The sequence below is a fragment of the Ovis aries genome, chromosome 11 (assembly GCF_016772045.2).
Source record: "Ovis aries strain OAR_USU_Benz2616 breed Rambouillet chromosome 11, ARS-UI_Ramb_v3.0, whole genome shotgun sequence".
In the NCBI taxonomy this organism is placed as follows: Eukaryota; Metazoa; Chordata; class Mammalia; order Artiodactyla; family Bovidae; genus Ovis; species Ovis aries.
The window spans coordinates 17,438,627-17,463,763 of record NC_056064.1 but is presented as its reverse complement, the minus strand read 5'-3'; the positions used below and the strand labels follow the sequence as shown (position 1 = coordinate 17,463,763).

At 53.3% G+C, this 25,137-nt stretch overlaps 4 protein-coding genes across 5 annotated transcripts in view; 2 read left to right on the top strand and 2 right to left on the bottom strand.

The window, feature by feature from the left end:
• The window catches only part of PSMD11 (proteasome 26S subunit, non-ATPase 11), a 29,507-nt gene extending 26,891 nt beyond the window's left edge, over positions 1-2,616 (top strand). The window contains exons 11-14 of one of the 2 annotated variants that reach the window (XM_015098506.4): positions 356-391; positions 649-700; positions 998-1,140; positions 1,261-2,616. In XM_015098506.4, the coding sequence (XP_014953992.1) occupies positions 356-391; positions 649-700; positions 998-1,140 (231 nt within the window). In that variant the 3' untranslated portion in view covers positions 1,261-2,616. Of the gene's footprint in view, positions 1-355; positions 392-648; positions 701-997 lie in introns of both variants that reach the window. The other variant, XM_060395226.1, reaches the window with a different exon arrangement.
• Positions 2,617-6,332: 3,716 nt separating this feature from the next.
• On the bottom strand, positions 6,333-7,124 carry LOC114117019 (proline-rich protein 2-like). The gene has a single exon (XM_027975532.1). It carries the CDS (start codon positions 7,122-7,124, stop codon positions 6,333-6,335), a length of 792 nt encoding a protein of 263 aa, XP_027831333.1.
• On the top strand, positions 6,708-10,944 carry CDK5R1 (cyclin dependent kinase 5 regulatory subunit 1). Its single transcript, XM_027975285.3, has 2 exons — positions 6,708-6,831; positions 7,144-10,944. Exon 2 carries the CDS (start codon positions 7,280-7,282, stop codon positions 8,201-8,203), a length of 924 nt encoding a protein of 307 aa, XP_027831086.1. The 5' UTR covers positions 6,708-6,831; positions 7,144-7,279; the 3' UTR covers positions 8,204-10,944.
• A 1,195-nt stretch (positions 10,945-12,139) lies between these two features.
• The window catches only part of MYO1D (myosin ID), a 366,992-nt gene continuing 353,994 nt past the window's right edge, over positions 12,140-25,137 (bottom strand). The window contains exon 22 of the mRNA XM_015098505.3: positions 12,140-14,262. Within this exon, the coding sequence (XP_014953991.3) occupies positions 14,106-14,262 (157 nt within the window). The 3' untranslated portion in view covers positions 12,140-14,105. The remainder of the gene's footprint in view (positions 14,263-25,137) is intronic.

Here is a 25,137-nt window from a genome sequence, read left to right as displayed (position 1 = left end):
TGGGAGTAGGCAGGAGATCCCCTAAGAGCTTGGGATTTTTATGACAGGGAATGAGAGTTGAGGAGAGGGATGGTGTGGGGTGGAGGCTGGTGGGGTCGTCCCTGCTTGTTTTCGGTTCAGTCTCCTCCCTGCTCTTGCAGTCACCGTGTATGTGGTAAATGCTGTCTCCTCTGGGCTTGTGGGACAGGAGTATGGTCATTGTAATGACGCAGGGTAGGCAGATGGACCAGGCACGGGTAAAGAGGATCTGGCCCTGACATTCAGCTGGGATCCAAGATAGAGCACTACCCTCATCCCAGTATTAGAGGCAAAAGTAAAACTGCCCGTGTTGGTGTCTTTTTACCTTTTCTTTTAGATCGAACACATATCTAGCCTCATCAAACTCTCCAAGGTAAGGAGTCCTGAGCTTGTCTGGAGGGTGGGGATGGGGAAGGGCGCACGTGGAGGGGCTGCTGTTGACACCTACCAGGCCTTATTGGAAAGCTCCCCAACCTGCTGCTCAGTGGGGACTGGGGGCCGTGGGCTCAGAGTGGAGCTGCAGTGTTGCTGTTTCAAGCCACTTGCCCTAGGACCCTTTTATACAAGACTTTTGTGTCACTTTGCTGTCAGTAGATGGCTGATCCCCTTAATCATGTGCTTTGATTTTAGGCCGACGTGGAAAGGAAATTATCACAGATGATTCTTGACAAGAAATTTCATGGTGAGTAGCAGCCATACAGGCGAGGGGGCTGGTGGAGGTGAAGTGGTGAGGAGGCATCATGCTCTTGTTGATGCTGGACGACGATGCTCCGTTGTTTCCCTTGGTGGTGCCCTGGGATCCTTGCCGCCCTCATCCCTGTGATGAGAGCGTATACTAAACATGCACAGATGGAACAGGAAGGTGACTCTGTTGCCTCTCCTTTCTGGAGAAAGTGAGGCAGCTAGGGAGCGGGCTGCATCTTCAGTGCTTGTGTGTCTAATCCTTGCTTTTACCTGGGTTCGCTTGTGTTTCCTGCAGGGATCTTGGACCAGGGGGAGGGTGTCTTGATTATTTTCGATGAACCCCCAGTAGATAAAACGTATGAAGCTGCTCTGGAAACAATTCAGAACATGAGTAAAGTGGTGGATTCCCTCTACAACAAAGCCAAGAAGCTGACATAGGTGAGTGCTGGCGCCGGGTCCGGCCCGGGCAGCGCTGTCTTCTGCCTGCTGAGACTGAACGCCTCCCGGTGGCCTCGCGGGCGGCTTCCCCAATTGACACTGCTCTGTCTTCTCTTGCAGAGTTGGATCTGTAGCGGTCCTTTGGAGAGTGTGTGTGGCGGGAGAGTGAAACCTTTGGGGAAAATGCTAGGAGATTCTTTTTTCTTTCTGTTCTACTTTTCGCTCGGAAAGTTTTTAAATCCTCATTTGGTGCATCTGTATTCCAGCCGATAGGTGTGCCAGTTTTCATGTAATCTTTACTGGCCCGACTTGGGAGTGGGGAAATTGCTTAAAAAAAAAAGAAAAAGAAAAAAAAAAGGTTATTCTAAATAAAAGGAAAAAGGCTTACACTACCTAAAGCTGTGCTCTCTGCCTCCCGGGAGAGGGCCGCCAAGCCAGGCGCTCCACCAGCCACCGGGGCTCCTAACCCACCCGCTGGGCGTCACCTTGCCTCTTCTTCCGAATTGGGTGTTTGCCTGACCATCAAAGCAACGACTTTTTATTCTGTTTGTACCGAACCAAAACAAACAACTGTGTATAGACTGCTCTTTTCTTTTTTATTTGAAAATGAGGCGTTTTGGTGTTCTGTCCCCTGCCATACGGCCCGTCCGCCTGCCCTTCCCCAACAGTGGCCCCAGCAGACTGGCCGAAGGTCCCGCCGCCGCCACCGCAGCAGCAGCAGCAGCGCCTGCACGGCTCCGCGCAACCCGGGAAGGAATGGGACGTGGCTGGGAGCTCGTGCCCACCGTGGCCACACGGGGAGCAGTGTGGGCCCTCAGGGGCCTGCTGTGCATGTGGCTCTTTTTAACACAGTAAACTAGGTTAGACGTCAGTGTTTTAATTGCCCCCCTCCTCTGCTCTTTTCTGTCTCTCCCTCCTTCTCGCCCCGGCCCTCCCCAGCCAGACGACCACCCCGGATCTCCTTCCCTTCCTTCTCTGCCCCCAGGGGAGGCGGGCTGTCTGAAACCCTTCAGCTTCTCTTCCCGTCCCACCGCTCCTCTCCTGCTGTCGGATGGATTTACTCCTTTTTTAAACAGTGAACGTTGGAAATGAGACTGTGGGGTGTGGGTTTCTTTTTTTCCCTCCTCTGAATTTTCGTTGTTGGGTTTTTGAGCAACCTCATGTCCCCCTCCCAGGGAGCGTCTTTATTTACCTCTTAGAAATGGGACGGATGGGAGGTAGAGCACTGTTTTCCGCATGCTTTGTCTTACGGTGAGATTATATAGCAAGGCTTTAATGCCATTTGGGCAGGTAAGCTTCTGCGCCTCTGTTGTGCTCAGCTGTATTCTCTTCTTCCTCTCATTTCCTCTCTCCCCTCTTTCTTCCTCTCCCCCTCCTCCTGCCTTCTTCCTTCCTGCTGCCTTCCTTTTATCTTTCTTTCCCTTTCTCAGATTATCCTTCCAGGTTTTCGTAATAAATTTATATTTTGTAAAAGGATTTTGTTGTACCAGGTTTTGCATCCTCACTGAATCTGACTGGCTTTTATTTTCCTCTCCAAAATCAGGTTTCTGTTCTCACCATCTTTCCCCATCATGTCCAGTCACTGTTTTGGTTTTGGCACCATCAATATCAAATGTACAAACGGTTCTTGCTAACCAACACCAGGTATATCTGATGTTCAGATGAGTTCCAATAAAAACAATTTTTTTTTTCAAAAAGTGTCCTTTCTTGAGTGCTGAAGGGCTTCTGATCAAGTCCAGACAGGTCAGTGTAGCCCTTGAGACTGGACAGAGCTCTGCTGTCTCAAATGTGCTCCATGGGAGACCTTTAGAGCCAGGGTCATGTGGAGAAGGTTGGTCTGTGAGGTCTGAAATGGGCACAGGGGCTCAGTTATCTTTGTTTTTCCAAGGCCTCGTGGTCCAGTGAGGACATGGGGTTTGGGTTGTAATATCCTATGAACCTGTTTCCTCACCTGCACAGCAAGGATGGTGTTTCCTCTGTGGGTAGTTGTGGGAGGGTTACTTGCAGTTAACAGAAGGGCAGGTGCCTGGAGAATCCTGGCATTCAGTTGTGGTTTAGTTTTAGTTTTTTTGGATCTTGTTCAAAAGCATTGATTTTCATCCTGCTCCTCAGACTCCTGTGGGACTCTGGGGCCACTGGGAGGAAGGGGTGAGCTCTAGCTGCCAACTCCAGTCCGAGCCACTCTCTGTCATATTTCAGTATGGTGTCTCTGTATAGTTTACTTGAGGAGGAGTTGTGCTTCAATAAAGGGCTTTAAAAACATCCCAAAGGATCCAGGACCAGAGCAGGCGTGGGCAGTCCCAGGAGCTCAGAGCCTGTCCTCTGCTGCCTCGGTGTGTCTGCTGACTTCTCTAGACCTGTGCTGCCCGGTGTGTGGCTGCAGGCCCTGTGCGGCCGTTCAGCCCTTGAAATGTGGCTCGTTCAAACGGTGTCTTGCAAAAGTAAACCAGAATACTTTGAAGAAGGTGGAAAAAGAATGAAAAGTTCATTGCTCAACTTCCTTTTTACATATGTTGAAATATTTTGTGCATTTATTAGGTTACATAAAATATACTATTAAAATTCACCTGTTTCACTTTTTAAATGTGGCTGCTAGAAAATACTGAATTAACTCGCTGGCTTGTGTTTGTGGCTCACATTACTATTACTGTTTTTCAGACAGCACTGCTCTAGACCTCGCAGGACTGCTTCCTTTCCCAGGCCCCGATAAGCTGCATCCAGGTGCAGCTGAGAGGGTGGGGTGGCCCATGGGCTAGCCTGGGCCTGGCTCCCTCACTTAGGGGCCCTCCCTGGCACTAGGCTTCCGGTGCCAGGGCTTCCTTGTGTGTTAATGAGATACTGATGGCGCTGGGAGCGGCTGAGGCCCTTGGGTCTGAAACCCTGCTGCAGGCTAGAGTTATGTAATCTGTGCTGCCCAGAAGGGCCACTAGATGCTGCTCTGTGATGCCTGAGAGAACAAAGCGCGACTTCCTCAGGAGCCAGGGCTGAGCCCGGCTTTATTGGAACCCTTTCGGGGGCTGGCTGGCTGGGGCGTTGACCTCCCTTCCTTGGGAAGGGGGCATGCAGAGCATGGGAACGCTGCAGGAAATCCTAGCTCAGCAGTGCATGTCCCAAGCGGGCTGGCCCTTCCGGCAGCTAGAGACAGACTATAGGATAAAGAGGCTGATGGATGGGGGTGGGATCTGGAGAGCTTCCCTGCAGTTCTCTGGTGAAGAGCGGGAAGAAAACAGCTGTGCATCATTCATCTGGGTCTGCCTCCTGGGTCCTTGATTCTGCCGTTTCGGGCAGATGGTTGCTCTTCCTTTCTTCTCATTTGGAGAAGTGATGGGGGCTTGAGGAGGGTGGTGGTGGGTTGGGTGAGCAGAGTGGTGTGGCTCCTCAAAACAGCGGGCTGCCGGGTGGACAGTGTTGTAGGGTTCTTCGGTCACAACAGCCAGTGTGCTGGCAGCGCCATCCCATTCATGCCCTGCTGCACACATGACTTCACCTCTGTCACACGTGAGGAGGTTGGGATAGTTCTGCCAAGAGCTCTTTTGGAAGGTATTAGGTGAGGGCTGACGAGACAAAGGCGAGAGAGGACACGAGAGTGGCCAGGCTGGAAAAGGCCCAGGCCAACGCGAGCTCCCATCATGGTTTGGGAAATAGGATGGAGTGAAGTGGAGCTGCCCAGCATGAACTGGAATAGTTAGAACTGAAATCTGCATGTATAGGTAGCAGGGTGGATCCAGATAATTCTAAGGGGTGGATTATAGGCTTAGAAATCAAAGCATATTTGGGAAAGTGGAAAGCATTTATTCCCTGCTTAACCATCCATAATCTGAAGGGGACACAGGAAAAGCAATGTGGTCACAGGCTAAGTCAAGAGCCGGGCCTCCACTAGAGGCAGAATGAAAAAAGGCTGGGGTCCAGCTTTGCCTTACGAAGAGTCATTGGGCCAGGGACCCGGAGGAGACTGATGCTCAGCTCCATTAGAAAAGCAGGTAGGGGCTGTTCCTTGAGGAGCGTTCAGAGGGAGGGGCACACCAAGCTAAGGGCCAGCCTTTACCTTCTAAGCTAAAATGACAGCTGCTGTGGATGTTTCTAAAGAGCACCACAAGAAGTAGCCTGAGTACCAAACATTGTGTTTCCACTGTATGGCCACCCAGACCATTATTGACAGAGAAAACTCTGGGTAGTACTTTAGCAAATTCTAGTACTTTCTGATGATGTAGCATTGTTGTGACACCATATTTTAATACTGCTCAGGGCAATAGGCAGAGCTGACACAGGTTGCTGGAGTGGTCGGGGCATCTCTGGACTGCCACTTCCTTACCAGGTCCAGAAGTGGTAACTGGAATTAGGATATGGTTTAAGTCTCTCTTCTTTCCCAGGTTAGTGGTCAAATCTGAGTCAATCTCTAGAACCAAACTAAAAGAGTAACAAGTGAAGAGCCGTTGTGAAGGGTTCTTGTTCTTTGTGAAAAGTTCTTATCAGAACCAGAATTTGACTCAGAATTTAATAATTTTAGGAGCACCGAGTCTTCAATTTATGCCCGCTTAGCATGAAAAATATTTAAGTCGGCAGATCAGAGGCTGGTTGAAGCAGGTGCTTCAGTTGTACTGTAACAGATAAAAAGGGCCAGTGGAAATTCTGAGGTCACATTCAGGATGGGCTCAGTATTCGTCTGTCTCTGGGGCAGTGACGGAGCCAGGAGCCTCAGGGCCCTGTCCAGGTGTGGTGTGGGATGGCAAGTAGCTCCGTGGGACGGCCCGGAGCAGCCTACGCCTCTGGCCTGTATTTCTGAGACTTACCTGGGCGCTGGGCATTGACCCGGATGGGACAACAGAGGTCTCGGAGGGAAAAGCACTCTGAACTCATGGGACAGTCCCCTCCGGATGCGCGTGGCACTGAGGCCTCCCCCCTCCCCGCCCTTGCTCCTTGAGTCCCCTAGCTTCTGTCCCCGGGATCTCGGGCATTAAATGGAAGGAGGCTACTCGGGTCCCGGCCTCCGTGGACTGTTTCTCAGGCGGCCGGCACGCGGACGCGGCCGAGGTCGCCCCCGCCGCCGGCAGCTGCGGACGGCGCGGCGGGAACAAAGGCAGCACGTGTCTGGGCGGGGCGGCGGGCGGGGTCGCTCCCCGGCCCCGCCCCAGCCCTCCCCTCCCGGCGCTCCCCACCCGCCCGAGCTCAGCTGCGCGGTGCGCTCCCGAGTCTCACGCGGCCGGGCTGCTGCTGGCGCGGCAGCGCCGAGCGGGCGGTGAGCAGTGCGAGGAGGGGGCGGCCCCGCGGGGCGGGGCGGGGAGGTGCCGTGAGTCCTCGCCGCCAGAGTCCGGGTCCTGGATGGGGCGCGGCGAGTAGAGAGGCGCCCGGGGCTCGCGGCCGCGTCGCTGCCCGCACCGCGCGCCGCTCGTGCTGAGCACGGCGGCGGCCCCGGCTCCCGGGTGAGACCAGGCCCGGCCGGCGCGTGGGCCGCGCGCGCGCGCCCGAGAGGGAGGCCGCTGAGGTGCGCGCCGGGGCGGGCGCGGGCGCGGCGGCGGCGGCGGCGGCGGCGAAGGCGGCCGAGCGGGGGGCGGGGCCGCAGCGTCTGCAGAACCTTGGACAGAAGCTCCCGAGCCGCCGCCGCCGCGCGCGAGCCCCGCCGAGCCCCGGGACCGCGGCGCTGAGCCGCGGCGCGCATTGCGGAAGGTGCGGAGCGCCGGAGCCACCTGCTCGGTAAGCCTGCGCCTCGGGCCGCCCGCTGCCCCCAGGAGACCGGGGCCGCGGCCGCGCGCGGTGTCGAGGCGGGGTCCCCGGCCGCCTCCGCCGGCGCCCGGGCCCCCGCGCTGCCATCCGGACCGCGGCGGGAGCGGGTGCCGGTGCCGCAGTGGAGAGGCCGGGGTTGCGGCGCGGGGACGCGGGCGGGGCCGTGTCAACCGGGGAAGGCCCCGGGCGCGGGGTTGGGGCCGCGGCCGCCGAGGCCGGGGCGGAGGAGCGCGGCGCGAGCCCCGCCTGATGCTGAGAACCATCTTGTTTTTCCCCTCACAGATCCGGAGGGGCGGCACGCGACCTCGGGAGCGCCCCCGCCTCCCCCTGGCCGCCGCGGGCTCGGTGAGCTTCTTCCCTCCAGCCGGCAGGCTGGGCGCGCAGGGGCGCGGGTCCCCGCCCGGCGCGCAGCGACACCATGGGCACGGTGCTGTCCCTGTCCCCCAGCTACCGGAAGGCCACGCTGTTTGAGGATGGCGCGGCCACGGTGGGCCACTACACGGCCGTGCAGAACAGCAAGAACGCCAAGGACAAGAACCTGAAGCGGCACTCCATCATCTCCGTGCTGCCGTGGAAGAGGATCGTGGCCGTGTCGGCCAAGAAGAAGAACTCTAAGAAGGTGCAGCCCAACAGCAGCTACCAGAACAACATCACGCACCTCAACAATGAGAACCTGAAGAAGTCGCTGTCGTGCGCCAACCTGTCCACGTTCGCCCAGCCCCCGCCGGCCCAGCCGCCCGCCCCCCCTGCCAGCCAGCTCTCGGGTTCGCAGACCGGGGTCTCCTCGTCCGTCAAGAAGGCCCCGCACCCCGCCGTCAGCTCCGCAGGGACGCCCAAACGGGTCATCGTCCAGGCGTCCACCAGCGAGCTGCTGCGCTGCCTGGGCGAGTTCCTCTGTCGCCGGTGCTACCGCCTGAAGCACCTGTCCCCCACGGACCCTGTGCTCTGGCTGCGCAGCGTGGACCGCTCGCTGCTGCTGCAGGGCTGGCAGGACCAGGGCTTCATCACGCCGGCCAACGTGGTCTTCCTGTACATGCTCTGCCGGGACGTCATCTCCTCCGAGGTGGGTTCCGACCACGAGCTCCAGGCAGTCCTGCTGACCTGCCTGTACCTCTCCTACTCCTACATGGGCAACGAGATCTCTTACCCGCTCAAGCCCTTCCTGGTGGAGAGCTGCAAGGAGGCCTTTTGGGACCGCTGCCTCTCCGTCATCAACCTCATGAGCTCCAAGATGCTGCAGATCAACGCCGACCCCCACTACTTCACGCAGGTGTTCTCAGACCTGAAGAACGAGAGCGGCCAGGAGGACAAGAAGCGGCTCCTCCTCGGGCTGGACCGGTGAGCCCGCCAGCCTGCATCATGGCTCAAGGATTCAATTCATTTTTAAAAATTTATTCTTAAATCAGATTTTGTGTACAGTATGTGTCTAGCAAAGCCACCAAGGGCCTCTCCCTTCCCACCTCCCCTCCTTGGGGTTTTCCTCTGCCCTGCCAAGAACCCTGGGCGCTTCTGAACTCCCAAACCTCGTGCAACATTCAGAAGATGTATTCAGAGCCGCCCTGGCCCCGACCTCTCACTCTGGGGAATTGAAAGGACTGACTGACCTCTGCCGCCTGCGCCCTTGCTGGACCAAGGCAGGGAAGGCGGCCCACAGCCAGGCAGCCCAGGGAGGAACTGGAGTTTCTGGTTGGAGGCCTTTTGCTGGCTCCTGTTCTGGGTCGTCTGTTCTCCCAGAGGCTCCTGGAGCTGGCCACCTGGACTGCACCGCACGCGGGCTTAGGAGGCCGAACGCCCGTGGCTCCAGGACAGCCTCTTCAATTGAGGGGAAGCCGGCCTGATGTGAAGATCATGTCCTCTAATTTGGCCATGCACGACCCTGGTTTGCTCTTTTTTCTTTTTTAGGGAGAAGGGCTTTCCTTTCGTGGAGACATGGAACCGCCCCCCACCCCCCAACCTCCCTTCCTTCATCCTCCACCCCCAGCCCTGTTGGTAGTGTTGGTTAATGAGCTGGTTTGACTAAGTTCTTTCATTTTGGGTCCCGGCTCCCAAGGGGTGGGGTGACGCCAGGGACAACTCCTTTCTTGGGTGAATTTTTCATTTGAATCATGCAGCTTAGTCACCCCGTGGCGAAGGCCAGGGCAGCTGCAGGTGCCCATTGTCAACAGCCTGCCTCCCGGGCAGGTGGGGCTGCCATGCCTGGGACTGAGCAAGTGCCCATGACATTTGCGCCTGTGGAGCTGCAGGGGTTGGGGCGGGGGCAGGGGCCAGGGTGATGTGGTAATGATGCACCCCTCCCCTCACCCCCTGTTGATTTAAAGCTGTTTCCAAACAGTTGAGTCTCTTCTGAAGACGAAGCCTTGTCCCAAAAGGCCCAGGGAGACAGCTGGATCTTGGAGACAATTATGAGCCGGGAGTCGAGCTCCTGACTGCCTGCTGATTCTCCCGCTGGTCATTTGCAGCTGCCGGTTTGGGTCTCCACCTTCAACCTCAGTGGCTGTAAAAAAAACCCATGGTGTGTCACTTAATTTTCTTTCTGATTCTCCCAGATCGGTGGCTGGGGGCTTGGGAGAGGACCCAGAGAAGGGAACCAGCCTTCCGCGATCCCTCTGGCTTTGGGGAACAAAGACTGATGTGAAGGCCTACAGAGAATTCTCTCTTCCAGTCTCAACCCCCCAAGGGGGGCTGGAAGGGGAGGCTGGGGGTGAGGGAGGCAGGGGGCCGTTTTACAGAGGATTAGCTTCCAGGTGGCTGCCGTTTCAGCACAAGCACTACTGAAATTCACATAAAAAAGAGAAAGCTGTGAAACAGGTCCCGATTTAATAGGCCCAGCGTCGAGCCTGTGGCCCTGTGGTGCTCGCGAGAGCGAGGGCCTGCCCCAAGCTGGGAGCACGGGCCTCAGCTGCGCCCCAAGGCCCATGCCGAGCCGCTCCCGGGACTGCCGGCCAGATTTACCTGCCGCAGGGCTGGAAGGAGCCCGCGGCTGCCGGCGGGGACCTCGCGTGCAGAGCCTCTTCCCCGCGGGAGTTGTCACACGGCCTGTCTGTGCGGATCCTGCTGCCGTGTGTGACCCGAGGTAGGCGGCCGGTGGGGGCGTCGGGGTCCCTGGCAGCACACAAGGGTGGTGGGGGGTGGCGTTCGGGGGCCAAGTGTCAAGAGCCGGGACCGGGGTTCTGGAGTTGCTCCTTCGTGGGCCTTGCTGGGCCTGAAACTGCGAGAATGCGCACCTGCGGGATTCCAGTTTTGTGTGTTTCCTTCTCTCTCTCCATATTTATTTTTTTAATTTATGGAGGCGGTGCAAATTTCAGGAATGGTTGGGGACTAAAGAAAGAACTCTATAGTTCCATCCATATGAAGCCTGGCGAGGTCGTCTCCTCTTGCACTGGTCATCAGTATTGTGTAAAGAATCTGATATACTTGAGTGTGCAAGCAATGAACCCATTTGACATGCTGCTATGAAGACTACTTTTAGAACAATTGAAAAAGGAAAAAACTAACCTACAAAAAAACCCCCACCCTTTATTCTTTAATTGTTGCTTTTACAGTGATATTGTGCATGCAAACCAGGAGCATTTTGTGTCTTAAGAAAAATAATCTTAGAACAGATGGCTGTGAAAATTACACCCGTGCACAGAACAAGTCACAGGAATAATAGTTCAGGATTTGGTTTTTCTCTTTTCTTGTAAAACCTGAAGGGTTGATATATTCTTTCCATGCAGTTATTAGAACTTAGTTTTGTTCTAGCAGTTGTTAAACTTGCAATGAAAAGGAAATGTGCCATTTTTTTTCCACTTGGAACTATTCTTAGCTGTATATTTGAAACTGCTAATTACACACGTGCGATGTATGTTGGTTTTTTAGTGCAATTTCTTCCGTAGCTATTCTTTGACCAAACTGTGGGTATTGTTAATATTAATTTATATTTGTCTCATTTTTGTATGTATGCGTAGTGTGTTTGTAAGTATGTGTGGTTTATAATCTGACAAGGTCATGAAGCTCAGTTTGGCTGTAATTTAATTCCCCTCCCCTTATTTTTATTTATTTTTGTACTGTGCTGATTAAATAAAATGCACTGACCATCCATTACACAGACCGTTTTTTTTTTGTGACACATCCTTCAAGAGCAGGCTGGGGGCTCATGTTTATAAAGGATTCTTGTGCTCAGAACATAATTGGATTGTGGTGTGGGGGAGGGGAGGAGGGCAGGGTTAGGGGAGAAGGCTTAACAATTGTGTTCACGGTTAAGGTGATTAGAAAGAAGCCCAGGTGAAGTCAACTTGGGTTTCTCGGCGTGGCCAGGGCAGGAGTTGGTCTCTCAAGGCCCAGGTCCTCCGACCAGGGAGGGTCAGGCCCAGGCCTGGCCTGGTAAGGGCTGGACCCCCAAGTGTGCTGGTCTGGGCTCTGCTTGAGGCCACTGCCCCGAGGTTCCCCGGCCAGCAGGAGCGGGCTGGGTCTCTGTGGTTCAGCCCCGCCAGCCTAGCTCTGTGCAGGTTTCCAAAAGAGGAAACTCCAGCTCGCAGATAAGCAGCCTCCCCAGCCCTTAGTTGTGGCAAGGCTGGAGCCCCCTACAGGTTGTATTGCCATGGGTCTGTGCTCACTCTTGCCACCAGCCTGGGCCTTGGAGACCTGGTGTCTTGGCCTCAGTCCTCCCCGGGCTCTGCGCCCGGCGGGCTGGAGCTGCCCCGGGCCTTGGGGGCACCTGTTCAGGTTGTGCCTTTGAAGCTGGCAGCCTTTCGATCGGGGTGCCTTCTTTGTCTTCTGAGTTAGAAGCCGTCATTGCGTGCTCCAGCCAGTGACTGGGGGTCGGGAGCATCCTCTGACTGCAGCACCCCACTTGTGCTGGGGTTGCCCCATCCCCCTGCAGGGCCTTGCTTGCCGGCAGCTCACCCATTCCAAACAGAGGGCCCAGGGAGGGGCTGACCAGCCAGCCGCGGTGCACTCAGGCCTATCCCTGAGCTGCAGCCCTGGGCCTCCAGGCCTTGCCTTTATTCTTTGCGCTTTTGCGCGCTTTGATTGCAGTAAAGGTGAAAGCAATGCGCTTTCAGTGTGCAGGCCTCAAAATAGTGGTTGACACCACCACCTGGCCCCCTCCTGGCTCCTCCTCCCCACAGCTGTCTATTTAATATTTTTCATCAAAAGCCCCAGGCCAACTATCCTCCATTTTTACCTTACTTGTGCTTAATGCTCTTTTCAGCCTTCAGGATAACAACTGACTTTCTACATGCCCAAATTTCACTGTTTTAGATAGCTTTCAACTCAATAAGCAGGATACCTTTAAGAGTAAGATTTAATGCTTTATTGCTCTTGATAAATCAAAATATGCTTTAGAAATAAAGTTAATTTATTGGAAAATAGGAATATACGCACCAAACCATAAAACCACATTTAACTAAATCACGAGAAAACACTTCATTGCATTACAATCACTGTGTCCCCCTGCTTTGCCTTCGGTGCCGTGATCACGCCCGAAATTCTTTCCCTCAGTGGCCACACACGCTGACTTCTTGCAGGACATCATGAAAAAGTGCTTGTGGATGGCGCCAGTACGCCGGCCCTCAGCCGGGAGGCGCCGCACTCAAGGGCCAGAGGCCACACCCAAAGCGGGGAGGTGGGACTCCGGAACCCCCCTCCTCTCCAGCCTCCGAAAGGCACTCGTTTGGCATGTTCTATTTTGGTGTGTCTAAAACATAACGTTTGCATGTATCTAGTAAAGCAACAAGTTTGGGGCAGTAAGTGGAAAGGAGAGGCGACGTTCCAGTTAAGGAGGACCGACAGCGTCAAGGTAGTTGGCAAAGCTGTGGGTGTTGCTGAATGGGGCCCTGTGCGGGTCGCTGACCAGGCCTGGAGGATGAGATTGGGTTTCGGAGACCAGGATGGCAGCAGGGCTCTTGTGCTGTGGATGGTATGGGGTGTGCATGTGCTCAGAGCCCGGGGGGCGGTGGCGGGCCCTGGGTGTGCCGGGCGGGGCTGGGGTGATGGGGTGGGGGTGGGGAGGAGCGTGGAGGGGGGCGTTGGGGGGAGCCCCAGGGGTGAAACAGTGAAGAAAAGCCAGGATGTCCTTCTCGGACACCCTGCCTGGCTCCGCCTGGGGCGTGGGCCCACTCTCAGCGCCCCCTTAACCACATGGGGTGCCTGAGTCTGGACTCTCTTGAAGGGTCCAGGCTGGGAGGCCCGGGCTGCCCAGGGGAATGCAGCATGGTCCCGGGGCGTCTGGAGCACAGGTGCACTCTGCAGGGCAGGGACTGACAGGGTGGCCGCTCTCCTGGCCTGGGTGGGCATCCTGGCCTGGCCTGCAGCGCCAGGACCCCCGCTCTCTTTCCTATCGCTCCCCTCCCCCAGGTTCCTGCGGGCCCCGACCTGCCCGCCCCCAGCCTGGTTCTCCACGTGAGTGTGAGGCAGAGGTGTTGGAGGGGGAAAACTTCCAGACCCCCTAGTGCTCCCCTTTTATTTCATTTTATTAGTGTTCCTAACACCAGTGTGGCACAGCAGACATGGTATCTGGTTAGTAACCCTGCTCCTAACTGCAGAAATAAGTGTAAGACAATCACGGCCTAGGCTGCATGGCTAAGTAAGACGATTCTTGGAGCATTCCCCGACCCATGCTCTCTGGGCAGAGGGTCAGGGGGCTGGGGGCTGGCTCCGAGCGGGACAGACTGCCCACTGGGCAAGGTGGTTCCTTTGGCCAGGGGCTCCTGGGTTGAGGGGCTGGCTCTCCAGGTGAACCTGCTCACCTGGTGGTCTTGGCGGGCTGCTGGGGAAAGGGGGTCCACGGGGAGCTCTGAGAAGCTCCCTGAACCAGGGCGTGGGGTTGCCATCCCCTTGGGGAGGAGGGGGCAGCTGGGCCCAGAGAGGGCAGGGCTACCTCCCCATAGCCGCTCCCAACTCCAGAGGCTTGGCTTTGGTTGGAAACGACATGCAGGCCCCCCCCCCCCCAAGCCCTCCCCGGGCAGGGCCAGTCGCCAGTCACAGGGCCAGGCAGGCCGATCTGACCTGGCATGGGGGTGGCCCTCACTGACCAGAGGGGAGCTGTTCTGGAGGGGCTGCTGCAGGCTGGGCAGGACACAGGGTCTTTGATTTGTTGAGGGGGCCGTGGACAGTCGGGATAGAGGAAGACAGAGATCAAAGGCAGAAGCCGGGCTGGACCTCGGGGAGGAGCCGCAGGGGAGGCAGGGGGCCCCTCCCAGCCTGGACCCTGGCGAGCGGGCGTCTAGCGGCGGCTGGGCGGGCAGCCCCCATCTCCCTGCGCCTCAATTGCCAGGCACGCTGAGGATGAAGCCCGAGCGATTCTTGGTGAAGTCAGGCTGCGGCTGGTTGAGCCGTGTCTCCACGGAGACCGTGCACTTCTTCCCGTGCAGGCTGCACTGGACGGGGTTGGTGACGTTGACTTGAAGGTGGCGCTTCTCACTGGAAGAACCAAGAAGAAGACGGGCAGTTAGCAGGCGGCAAGGGGTTGGGGGGAGTCCCCCGGGCTGGGCACAGAGAGGGTGAGGATGGGAGAGATGGTGCTTGGCTATAGGCCCAAACCAAAGTCATAGGCGAGCCAGGGCCCAGCTCCCAAGAACCCACATGTGGGGCAGGACAGAGCACGGAGCTGCAGCGGAGCCGCGGCCACCATCCTCGGGCCTGAGGCCAAGGACCAGGGCCTGGGCTTTAGATGTCATCTGGGGGATGTGGCGGCAAGGGCTCTGATGTGATCATCAGCTTTCTCTGATGGCAAGAGAGAGCCCCAGGGGTGCTGCGTCCAGGGGTAAATGGAGGCTCTTCCTTACCCATGGTCCCTGACAAGAGAAATGCCTTCCGTGAGTCCTGGCTCGGCCCTGCCTGTCATGGGTCCAGCTGTGAGAACCAGCCTGATGCCAGTGGCCCTGGGGTTGGGAGTGCTGCCCCCACATGGGGTGGCTCTGTGGTTGGCAATGTGGCAGGGAGGGTGAGCAGTGCTTCTACCCATACGGCTGGCAGTTTGTGCGTGGTGCCCAGCCGGGGTGCCGGGCGGGGAGGCTGTGCGCCTGCTAGGTAGAAGCAGTGCCCGTCCTCCGGCGCCTTGAGACGCACCAAGTGCACTTCAGATGCCGCCCGCGTCAGAGCTGGGAGACCTGGCGGCCAGTCTGGTCTCACCCTGCGCCTTGTGCCTCGCTGGCTTTCTCAGCGCCAGGAGGTCTGGACGGGCCGGCCTGGCTCCCTGTGCCGGGACTGCCTTCGATTCCCCCAGGGCGCTCTTGGGTGCGGTCAGGCTGGGCTCCCTGGGCGGCGGCTGCTCCTGGCGTTGGACAGGGGATGCCAAGGGTCCACCCGGATGGGAGGCCAGGCCGAGGCTGGCCCAGGGGAGAGGGAGGCGCTTTCCAGGCGCTGCCTGGCCTGGGTGACACCATCTCTCAGACCCTTTACTCCATAGGAAGAGCACCCGTGGGCAGTGGTGTGCTCAGCCTGAGTGTCCGAAACACCAGGCTGGCCTTTGCCGGAGCACTGAGTGGGCAGCTGTGGCCGTGTCCTTAGGGGCTTTCCACATGGCTGTTTCCTACCAGCTCTCTTGTTCGATGTGTTGTTGAAGCAGAAAATGGACACAGGAAGAGACCCATTGTTCTCTCTCATGGGCATTAGGTATCTGCTGCTTAATGTCTCGTCCGCTGCAGCTAAAACCTTGGCTTAGATGGCTATTTTTGACCAGGCTTGGGCATAAAAATAGCAGAGTCCATTGGAGGCAGTGACTCGGGCACCTCTTCATTCCTGCGGGAGCCAGGGTGCTGTGCCTGTGGTCTTGGTGAGGGGTCCTTGGACCCTCCGGACCAAGCACTGCAGCCCTGCTTGCCGCTGGAGATGCCCTGAGTCCCTGCCTATCTTTGTAGGGCTGCTGTGCGGTTTGGGCAGAAGAGAGGGGGTTGAGTAGTTACATGTGTTGAGGGCAGGAAGAAGAACCGGCTTTCTGGTCTGAAGAGCTAGGCAGCTAAGCAACCCCTGGCTGATGCCATCCACACTCCCATCAACAGACAACAAAGTACAGAATTACCACACGACCCAGCAATTCCACTTCTGGATATATACCCCAAAGAAGTGAAAACAGGTGTTCAAACAAAAACTTGTACAGGAATGTTTATAGCAGCATTATTTACAGTAATGCAGAATAAACTTTGGGTATAATTCATCCATTTATGATAAAAAAAAAACCTCTTCAGATAGTGGGCACAGAGAGAACACACTTCAATATAATAAAGGCCACATATATGGCAAACCCACAACTAACATCATGCTCAGTGGTGAAAAGCTGAAAGCACATTCTCTAAGATCAGGAACAGGTGTCCACTCTGGACACTTATTCAACATGGTTTTGAAAGTCCTAGCCACGGCAATTACAGAAGAATGACCATACTGCCCAAGGCAGTCTACACACTCAGTGCAACCCCAGTCAAATTACCAATGGCATTTTTCACAGAACTGGAACAAGGATTTTTAAAATTTGGGTTTCCCTGTGGCTCAGCAGTAAAGAATTCACCTGCAGTGCGGGAGATGTGGGTTCAGTCCCCGGGCCGGGAAGATCCCTTGGAGGAGGGAATGGCAACTCACTCTAGTATTCTTGCCTGGAAAGTCCCATGGACAGAGGAACCTGGTGGGCTACAGTCCATGGGGTTGCACAGTTGGACACAACTGAGCACCCAAAAAAATTTTTTTTGAAAATACATATGGAAACACAACCCCCCCCTGAAAAACCAAAACGATCCTGAGAAAGAAGCATGGAGCTGGAGGACTCGCCTTCCTTGACCTCAGGCTATACTACAAAGCTGCAGTAATCAAAGCAACATGGCACTGGCATAAAAACATGCATATAGATCAGTGGAGCAGGAGAGAAAGCCCAGAAACAGACCCACACACTTAGGGTCAATTAATCCATGACAAAGGAGGTAAGGATACAGTGGAGAAGAGACAGTTTCTCTGATAAGCGCTGGAAAAACTGGACAGTAAAAGAATGAAATTAGAACACAACACTTATATACGAAAATAAACTCAAAATGAATTAAAGACGTAAATGTAGCACCAGATGCTATAAAACTCCTAACATATGCCTAGGAGTGGGATTTTAGGGTCATAGGGTAACTCTTTGGTTCTTAAAGGAACCTCTACTGTCCTTTATAGCAGCTATACCAATTTACAGTCCCACCAAGCATGTAGGAGGGTTTCTTTTTCTCCACACCCTCTCCAGCATTTAATATTTGTAGATTTTTTGAAGATGGCTATTCTGACTGGTGTGAAGGGATACCTCATTGTAGTTTTGATTTGCATTTCTCTAAAAATTAGCAACACTGAACATCTTTTCATGTGCCTTTTGGCCATCTGTATGTCTTCTTTGAAGAAATGTCTATTGAGGTCTTCTGCCCATTTTTGATTGGGTTGTTTATTTTGATATTAAGCTCTATGAGCTGTTTGTATATTTTTGAAATTAATCCCTTTTCAGTAGCATTGTTTGCAGATATTTTCCCCCTTTCTATAGGCTGTCTTTCCTTTTTGTCTATGGTTTCCTTTGGTTTTCCTGAAAGCAAAAGCTTTCAGGTTTAATTAGGTCCCATTTGTTTATTTTTATTTTTATTTCCATTGGGAGACAGATCCTAAAAGATACTGCTACAGTTTAGGTCCAAGAGTGTTCTGCCTATGTTTTCCTCTAGGAATTTTATAGCATCATCCCACTCCTGGACATATATCTGGAAAACACCATAATTAAAAAACATACATGTGCCTCAGTTCACTGCAGCACTGTTCACACGGAAGCAAACTGAATTTCCATTGCCAGATGAATGGATAAATAAGATGTGGTATATATACACCATGGAATATTAGCCATAAAAAAGAACGGAGTAACGCCACTTGCAGCAATATGGATGGATGTAGAGATTAGCATGCTGAGTGAAGTCAGTCAGAGAAAGACAAATATCTCACTCGTGTATGTCATCCAAAACTTGGTACAAAGTTTCAAATCTTATTTACAAAACAGAAGTTGACATACAGACACAGAAAACAAACTTTTATGGTTCCCAAAGGGGACAGAGGGGAGGGAGAGAGAAAAATTAGAAGATTAGTATATACACACTACTATACGTAAGTTAAATAAACAACAAGGACCTCCTATATAGCACAGGGAGCTATATTCAATATCTTATAGTAAACTATGATGGAAAATAATCTGAAAAATAATATACACACATATGTAACTGAATCACTTTGCTGTTCACTTGAAACTAACATAACATTGTAAATTAGCTATACTTCAATAATTAAAAGGTAGAAATAACCCAAACATCTATCAGCTGATGAAGGGACAAACACATGCGGTCCAATGAAATATTATTTAGCCATAGAAAGAATGAAGTAATGATGCCTGCTACACCATGGATAAACCTTGTTCAGCTAGACAGAAAAAGCTACACGTTATATAATTCCCCTCATATGAAAGGTCCAGAATAAGCAAATTCATAGCGACGGAAAACAGCGGAGTTGGGGTGTTTCCTTTGATGAAAACATTCTGGAACTAGTCAGTGGTGATGGGTGTACAACCCTGAATGTACTAATTGTGACTAATGGTAAATTTTAAGTTAGGGGTATTTTACCACAATTTTTTTTTTAAGTGGGTTGATCTAAAGGAAATGTAAGAACCTGCCCTCAAACCATGTTTTTTTCCTCAGCATTTTAAGTTCAAACCAGTATGGGTTTAAGGCCAGCGGGGGGTTTCTTGTGCTTATCTTGAAGACAGACCAGCGCAGGAGGGTACAAAAAGCAGATAAGGGAGTGGATTCTCTGCAGGTGTCAAGTGACATCTTCTGTGGAGCTTCCCCACACTGGAAATCTTTGTGGAACCAGCGGACCGTCCTTAGTTTTTAAAGAAAAGAGAGCAGATTTTATAGCAGCCGAAGACAGCTGTGATGGAGGCTGCTGGCTGTGAGGGGGAGGGGCTTTCCTCCCCATCTTCTGTTACCGGATTTAATGGCTCAGCAAACTGTGGAATTCGGGGACTTTCATCTCGTTTCATCTGTTCCAAGCCATCACTGCAGACAAATGGCCTTGATCAAGTTACTTTGCTTCCGTTTCCTCCAGTCCTGTGCTCATCAGAGAAATCCATGGGTCAACACAAAACAGGATCCGCGGGCATCCCTTGCAGCCGTGTGCTGAAAAGTCCTGCATTAAGCGTGGTAGCGCCAGTGTCTCCAGGGGCCGAGCCAGCCCAGAACTCGTCCCCTGCTGTCCAGACTCCTGCCCCGCAGCAGCCCCGGACTGGAGCCACCTTCTCTCTCTCTCTTTAAAATTTATCTATTTTGTCTGTGCTAGGTCTCTGTTGCTGTGAGAGGGCTTTCTCTAGTTGTGGTGGGTGGGGGGCTACTCTCGAGCTGGAGGGTGTGGGCTGCTCATCGTGGTGGCCGCTCTTCTTGCAGAGCACGGGCTTTGGTAGCCGTGGTGCAAAGTCTTAGTTGTCCCTCAGCATGTGAAATCTTCCTGGACCAACCAGGGATCAAACCCACGTCCCCTGCATTGGCAGGTGGATTCTTATCCACTGGACCAGCAGGGAAGCCCCGCCCTCTGTTCCTGACTGGGTTCCCTGATGGAGCTCTAACTCGTGCACTTGAAAGGGAACTGGGATGCGAGTGAGGGGAAGTGCAGTGGGCTGATGCATGGATCCTCTGGGGGAGCGGCCAGCAGTTCCAGAGACTTCGGGGCTAACGCAATGATCTCTGTGTTTGGTCACAGGATGTGGTGGGAGGAAGCCTGCCTTGCACCAAGCACAGGCAGGTCATAAAGAGAAGCTTTTCGCAGCGGTGAGGCAGGTAGTGTTTCACAATAAACCTTAGATTCGCCAGGACAGGCCGCCCTCCCCCTGGATGCCTCCGGGGCACAGTGCAGGGTCTCCAGCTCCCAGGGAGGGCACTGGCCCGCTCGTGTCTGCAGCTGGTCGCTACATGTTTTGCTTCCTGCAAGAAGGAAGTCCTTTGACATGAGTCCTTCTGCTCATGTCAAACCGCAGAGGGCTGCTCTTTCAAAATCCTGCTGTAGGAAACGCTACTTCTGTTTTTGTCAGGGTCGAACGGACACTTTCACCACGGTCCCTCCTCGAGCAAGTCTGAGAATCCAAGCGCCCGTGCAGTCTTGAGTGGGGGTGTCACACCTCCTGGCCTGCTGGGTCCTCTTTGGGTTTGTGGCTGGTGAGGGATGGGGGGTGACACCATTTTAAAAAGCTTTTTCCTTTTTTTTTTTTTTTAAACTTATTTGGCTACATTGGGTCTCAGTTGCAGCACATGGACTCTGTAGTTACTCCGAGGCTTGCAGGATCTTATTTTCCTGACCAGGGATGGAACCTGCGTCCCCTGAAATGCAAGGCCGATTCTTAGCCACTGGACCACCAGGGAAGTCCGGTGACACCACTGGGACTAAGTCACTAATGGTTCTGGGCAGGCAGCATGTGCTGAGGACCCCATGCATTTGCCTCTCCCGGTCTGGTGGGCAGAACCCCTGTGGCCCTGACGCCTCCCCTCCAGGCAGGGACACCCTCCCCCAGGGCTCTCCTCTCAGCCCCATCACCCATCTCTCCCCCACCCACTCTCCTCCTCTTGGTGGAGATTTACCAAGCACCCACGATGGGCTGGGCTCCGTCCAGAGAAAGAGAACATGAAGAGGGTAGGATGCAGCCCCGACTTCAAGGTGCCCATTCTTCTTTTTCTCCTGTATGTGTGTGCGTGTGGTCGCTCAGTCATGCCCGACTCTTTGCAACCCTTTGGACTGTAGCCCGCCAGCACAGCCAGTTAACACTGTTGTGATGGTTTTAGGTTGACAGCAAAGGAACTCGGTCATACATATACATGTTTCCATTCTCCCCCAAACTCCCCTCCCAATCAAGCGGCCACGTAACACTGAACAGAACTCCCTGGGCTGCACGGTAGGTCCTTGTTAAGGCGCCCGGTCTTGACAGGAAGCTGGGCAAGCGTGAATGGCCCGAGATACGCACAGGGGCCACCTGAGCGTGGGTGGCTGGCCTGGGATGCCAGAGGGGATGACGTCAGACAGACGCCTCGAGAAGCGCAGGAATCATGCAGAATTGCCTCCTCGCTCCCTAGACATGTTTATCTTTGGTCCTTTTCATTCTATACATTCTCCCCCAGTGCCTTGCTTCCCTGGTGGCTCAGTGGTAAAGAATCCGCCTGCCAATGCAGGAGACCTGGGTTCAATCCCTGGGTCAGGAAGATCCCCTGGAGAAGGAAATGGCAACCCACTCCAGTATTCTTGCCTGGAAAGTCCCGTGGGCAGAGGAGCCTGGCAGGCTACAGTCTACAGGGTTGCAGAGAGTTGGACACGACTGAGTGAGTGAGCGAGCACACCTCCTCCCTCTCCTCCAGGGTGTCACCCATGACTGTGGTTTCAATGACAATTACCCAATCAGTGCCCCCTGTCTCAGCCAGAGGCCCCAGCACATAGGTGCAGCCACCAACTAGACAAATCCCCTGGATGTGCCGCAGACAGCTGAGCCTGTCTGTGTCCAACACTGAGCTCATCCTCTTGGCCCCTTCCCCAAACTGCTTCCCTCCTCCTGTCGAGCCTGTCACAGGGAGACGTGTCATCATCCATCCATCACAAGGGCCAGGAAGCCCGGCTCAGCCTGGGTCCCTACTCCGCCCATATCATTACCGAGTTCTCTTTTATTTCACTTCCTTGGTCTCTCTCTGCTGCCACCCTTACTGCCGAGAACCCCAGCCCCCTTTTCCTACTTATGAACACAGCCACCTAACCCAGTCTTCTGTCTTCGGTTTGCCCTGCACTCTACTTCAAACATGTCCTCCTCATTGTCATCAGAGAGATATTTAAAGGCACTAAAAGATGCTGTCATTCTGCTGCTAAAAACCTCTTCAGTCATTCCCCAGTGCTTTCCAGAACCACCTGCCTCCCACTCCCCACCCCCAGATTGAGCTGGGTGCCCCCTGTTCTCTCAAAGCCCCGAGCAGGCAATGGTGCTGCTTCCAACAGTGTAATTGGAGCTGACAAGCTCTGCCCACTGTGTACAAATGTCTTCAACGAGAACACGATTCCCCAGGAAGAATATTTAAAATCAAAGTAGAGGTTGCAGGCCAGGAAGGGTGACCCTCCAGGGTCAGGAAGAAGGACGGGATGGGATGTCAGCGGACGCTAAGACAAGGACATGCAGGCACCAGGGCTGAGGTCAGTGTGAGGCTGCTGGTCACCAGGAGCCCGCCTCCCAGCGTGACAGAGAGGCACAGAGCCACGGTGTGAGAAGGTACACACAAAGAGGGTTTTCCAGTAAAAAAGAAAAAAAAGAAAACCTCAAGCTTTCTTCTCTCGACCTCTTGAAAAACAGATCCACTGCAGGTTCCCAAAGGCAGGGCAAACCTGAACACCCAGGGCAAAAAGAGACACCGCTTGCAAAGGAATCATAGGCCTGCTCATCGACTAGGAGGGAAAAATGAAAACACAGACTCATCAAAGGGTTTATGGAAAATATCTGTCAACCTGGAATTCTATCCCCGACCCATCACCTGAGCACGAGGCCAACAGAAAGTTTTTCTCAGACAACGAGGGTGAGCCCTGGGGAGTTGGACAAGCTCAGCTCTCGGGTAAAGAAGGACCCTGTCGTTCATCACGAAAGACACCTGAATCCAGAGGAAAAGCACGGGGCAGGCAATGTGCTGGGAGCAGACCCACCAGGAAACACGCAGGTCAGTCTCAGGTAAGCGGTAAACACAGCACTGATGAAGGCGACTGAGCGTTTCAAACCAGCGCGGAACATCCTGGAGAAGAGCAACGTGAGAGACGGGGTGTGGTCCCAGGAGACTGTTCCAGGGTCCTGGTCTCATCTGGGAGGAGGGCAAGGAGACTGGTGAACTTCAGGCTCCACAGACGAGCACAAAAGTAAAGGCAACTGGTGGCAAATGAGCAGGTAAGAGAGCAATGTGCACGTTCCAGAGAAGCAGAAGAAGAGGGGCAAGAACATCTGCTTCACTTAACGGGAGGAGGGAAAGGCGAGCAAAAGGAGCAAAGAAGGAACGCGGGGACGAGGAAACATAAGCCGACACGGACGAGAACCCCCGTCAACCTCAGAGACACATTAATACGTCTTTTGTTGTTTAGTTGCTAAGTCGTGTCTTTTGCGATCCTGTGGACGGTAGCCCGCCAGCTCCTCTGTCCATGGGAATTCCCAGGCAAGAATCCTGGATGGGGTTGCCATTTCCTTTTCTAGGGGATCTTCCCGACCCAAGGATGGAACCCGCGTCTCCTGCATTGGCAGGCGGCTTCTTTATCGCTGAACCACCAGGGAAGCATGTCTTTTGTTACCTGAACGTTACTGACTGCAGTGTTTCAATATTCACTTGCATAATGAATTGCTGGCCACATTCGTTAATTTCTGCAAGAACCACCCCCACCCCACCCCAGCCTGCCCTGGTCAATAACGTGTTAAAAGGGAGTTCTCAGACTGAATTGAGAAATGTGGCTAGAAGTCTATTTGCAAGAGACCCATCTCTAGCCTATTGACAAAGACAAGTTAAGGGAAGAAACAAGATATGCAAGGCAAATGTTAATCACAAGAAAGCTGGCAGACTGCGCTGCTGCCGGGGAAAGAACCGGTGAGATAATGCTCTCCTTTTTCAAGGAGTTGTTCACCAGGAAGACACTCTCCAGAAGAAAGCAAATACATTTGTGTGAGACGGCGTGACACGTGCAAAGATATAATGCTGCTGCTGCTGCTAAGTCGCTTCAGTCGCATCCACAAATAGTCAATGATGTTAATATACTTTCCCCCAAAATGTACAGATCCGCAGACGATGTTAAAAGAACATCGACTTGAACCCAATTAATATATAGATTTGAACCAAGTAAATAAGCTTTGTGTGCTCAACTATATTCAACAATTCGAGAAAACAGTGTAACTGCTTTGCAGTGTTGTGTTGCTTTCTGGGGTACAACAAAGTGGGTCAGCTCTATAGTGTACATACATCCCCTCCCTCTCGGACTCCCCCCAAACACCCCACATCCCACCCCTCTAGGTCATCACAGAGCACCGAGCTGGGCTCCCCGTGCTAAACAGCAGCTTCTCAATGGCTGTTTTACACAAAGTAGCAGCATACATACGTCGATGCTAATCTCTCAATTCATCCCGTGCGCTCCTTTCCCCACTGTGTCCACAAGTCTGTTCTCTACATTTGCGTCTCTGTTCCTGCCCAGCAAATAGGTTCATTGGTGCCATTTTTCTAGATGCCCCATATACTTGTTTTTGTTTTTCTTTCTGACTGACTTCACTCTGTATGACAGACTCTGGGTCCATCCACGTCTCTGCAAACGACCCAATTTCGTTCCTTTTTATGGTTGAGTAATACTCCACTGTATATATGTACACCATCTTCTTTATCCATTCATCTGTTGATGGGTATTTAGGTTGCTTTCATGTCCTGGCTGTTGTAAATAGTGCTGCAATGAACACTGTAGTACATGTGTCTTTTAAAAAAATTATTTATTTATTTGACTGTCCTGGGTCTTAGTTTTGGCATTTGGGATCAAGGTCCTTGACCACGGATCAAACCCAGGCCCCCCGCATTGAGAGTTCAGATTTTTAGCCACTGGCCCACCAGGGAAGTCCTGCATGTGTTTCTTCTTCTTCTTTTTTTTTACTTTATTTTACTTTAAAATACTGTATTGGTTTTGCCATACGTTGACATGAATCCACCACGGGTGTACATGAGTTTCCAAACATGAACCCCCCTCCTACCTCCCATCCCATATCGTCTCTCTGGATCATCCCCATGCACCATCCCCCAGCATCCTGTATCCTGCATCCAACATAGACTGGCGATTCGTCTCTTACATGATAGTATACATGTTTCAATGCCATTCTCCCAAATCATCCCACCCTCTCCCTATGTGTGTCTTTTTGAATTATGGTTTTCTCAGGGTATGTGCCCAGTAGGGGGATTGCTGGGTCATATAGTAGTATTACACATGATTTTAAAGTAGACTTGGAATAGGTACCATACCCTAAAAAGAAATTCAATAAATACTTAAGAATTAACATCAGACTGAGACTGTCTTATCTGACGATAATACAATATGAATAGAAATCAAATAGAAACTATAATAACAATAGTAAGTACTGTATGCTCTTTTGCTAAGTGCTTTACAAATAGCAACTCATGAGATCCTCAGGACAGGACGAGGTAAGTTCCATCATCAGAAGAGGATGTGAGGCCCCAAGAATCTAACTACCTGCCACGATCAGAAAGCAGAGCCAGATCTGAACCTGGGCATCTG

Bases quoted from the DNA above. Each gene is read 5' to 3' on its own strand.
- CDK5R1 (XM_027975285.3), top strand. From the start codon at position 7,280: ATGGGCACGGTGCTGTCCCTGTCCCCCAGCTACCGGAAGGCCACGCTG.
- LOC114117019 (XM_027975532.1), bottom strand. From the start codon at position 7,124: ATGGTTCTCAGCATCAGGCGGGGCTCGCGCCGCGCTCCTCCGCCCCGG.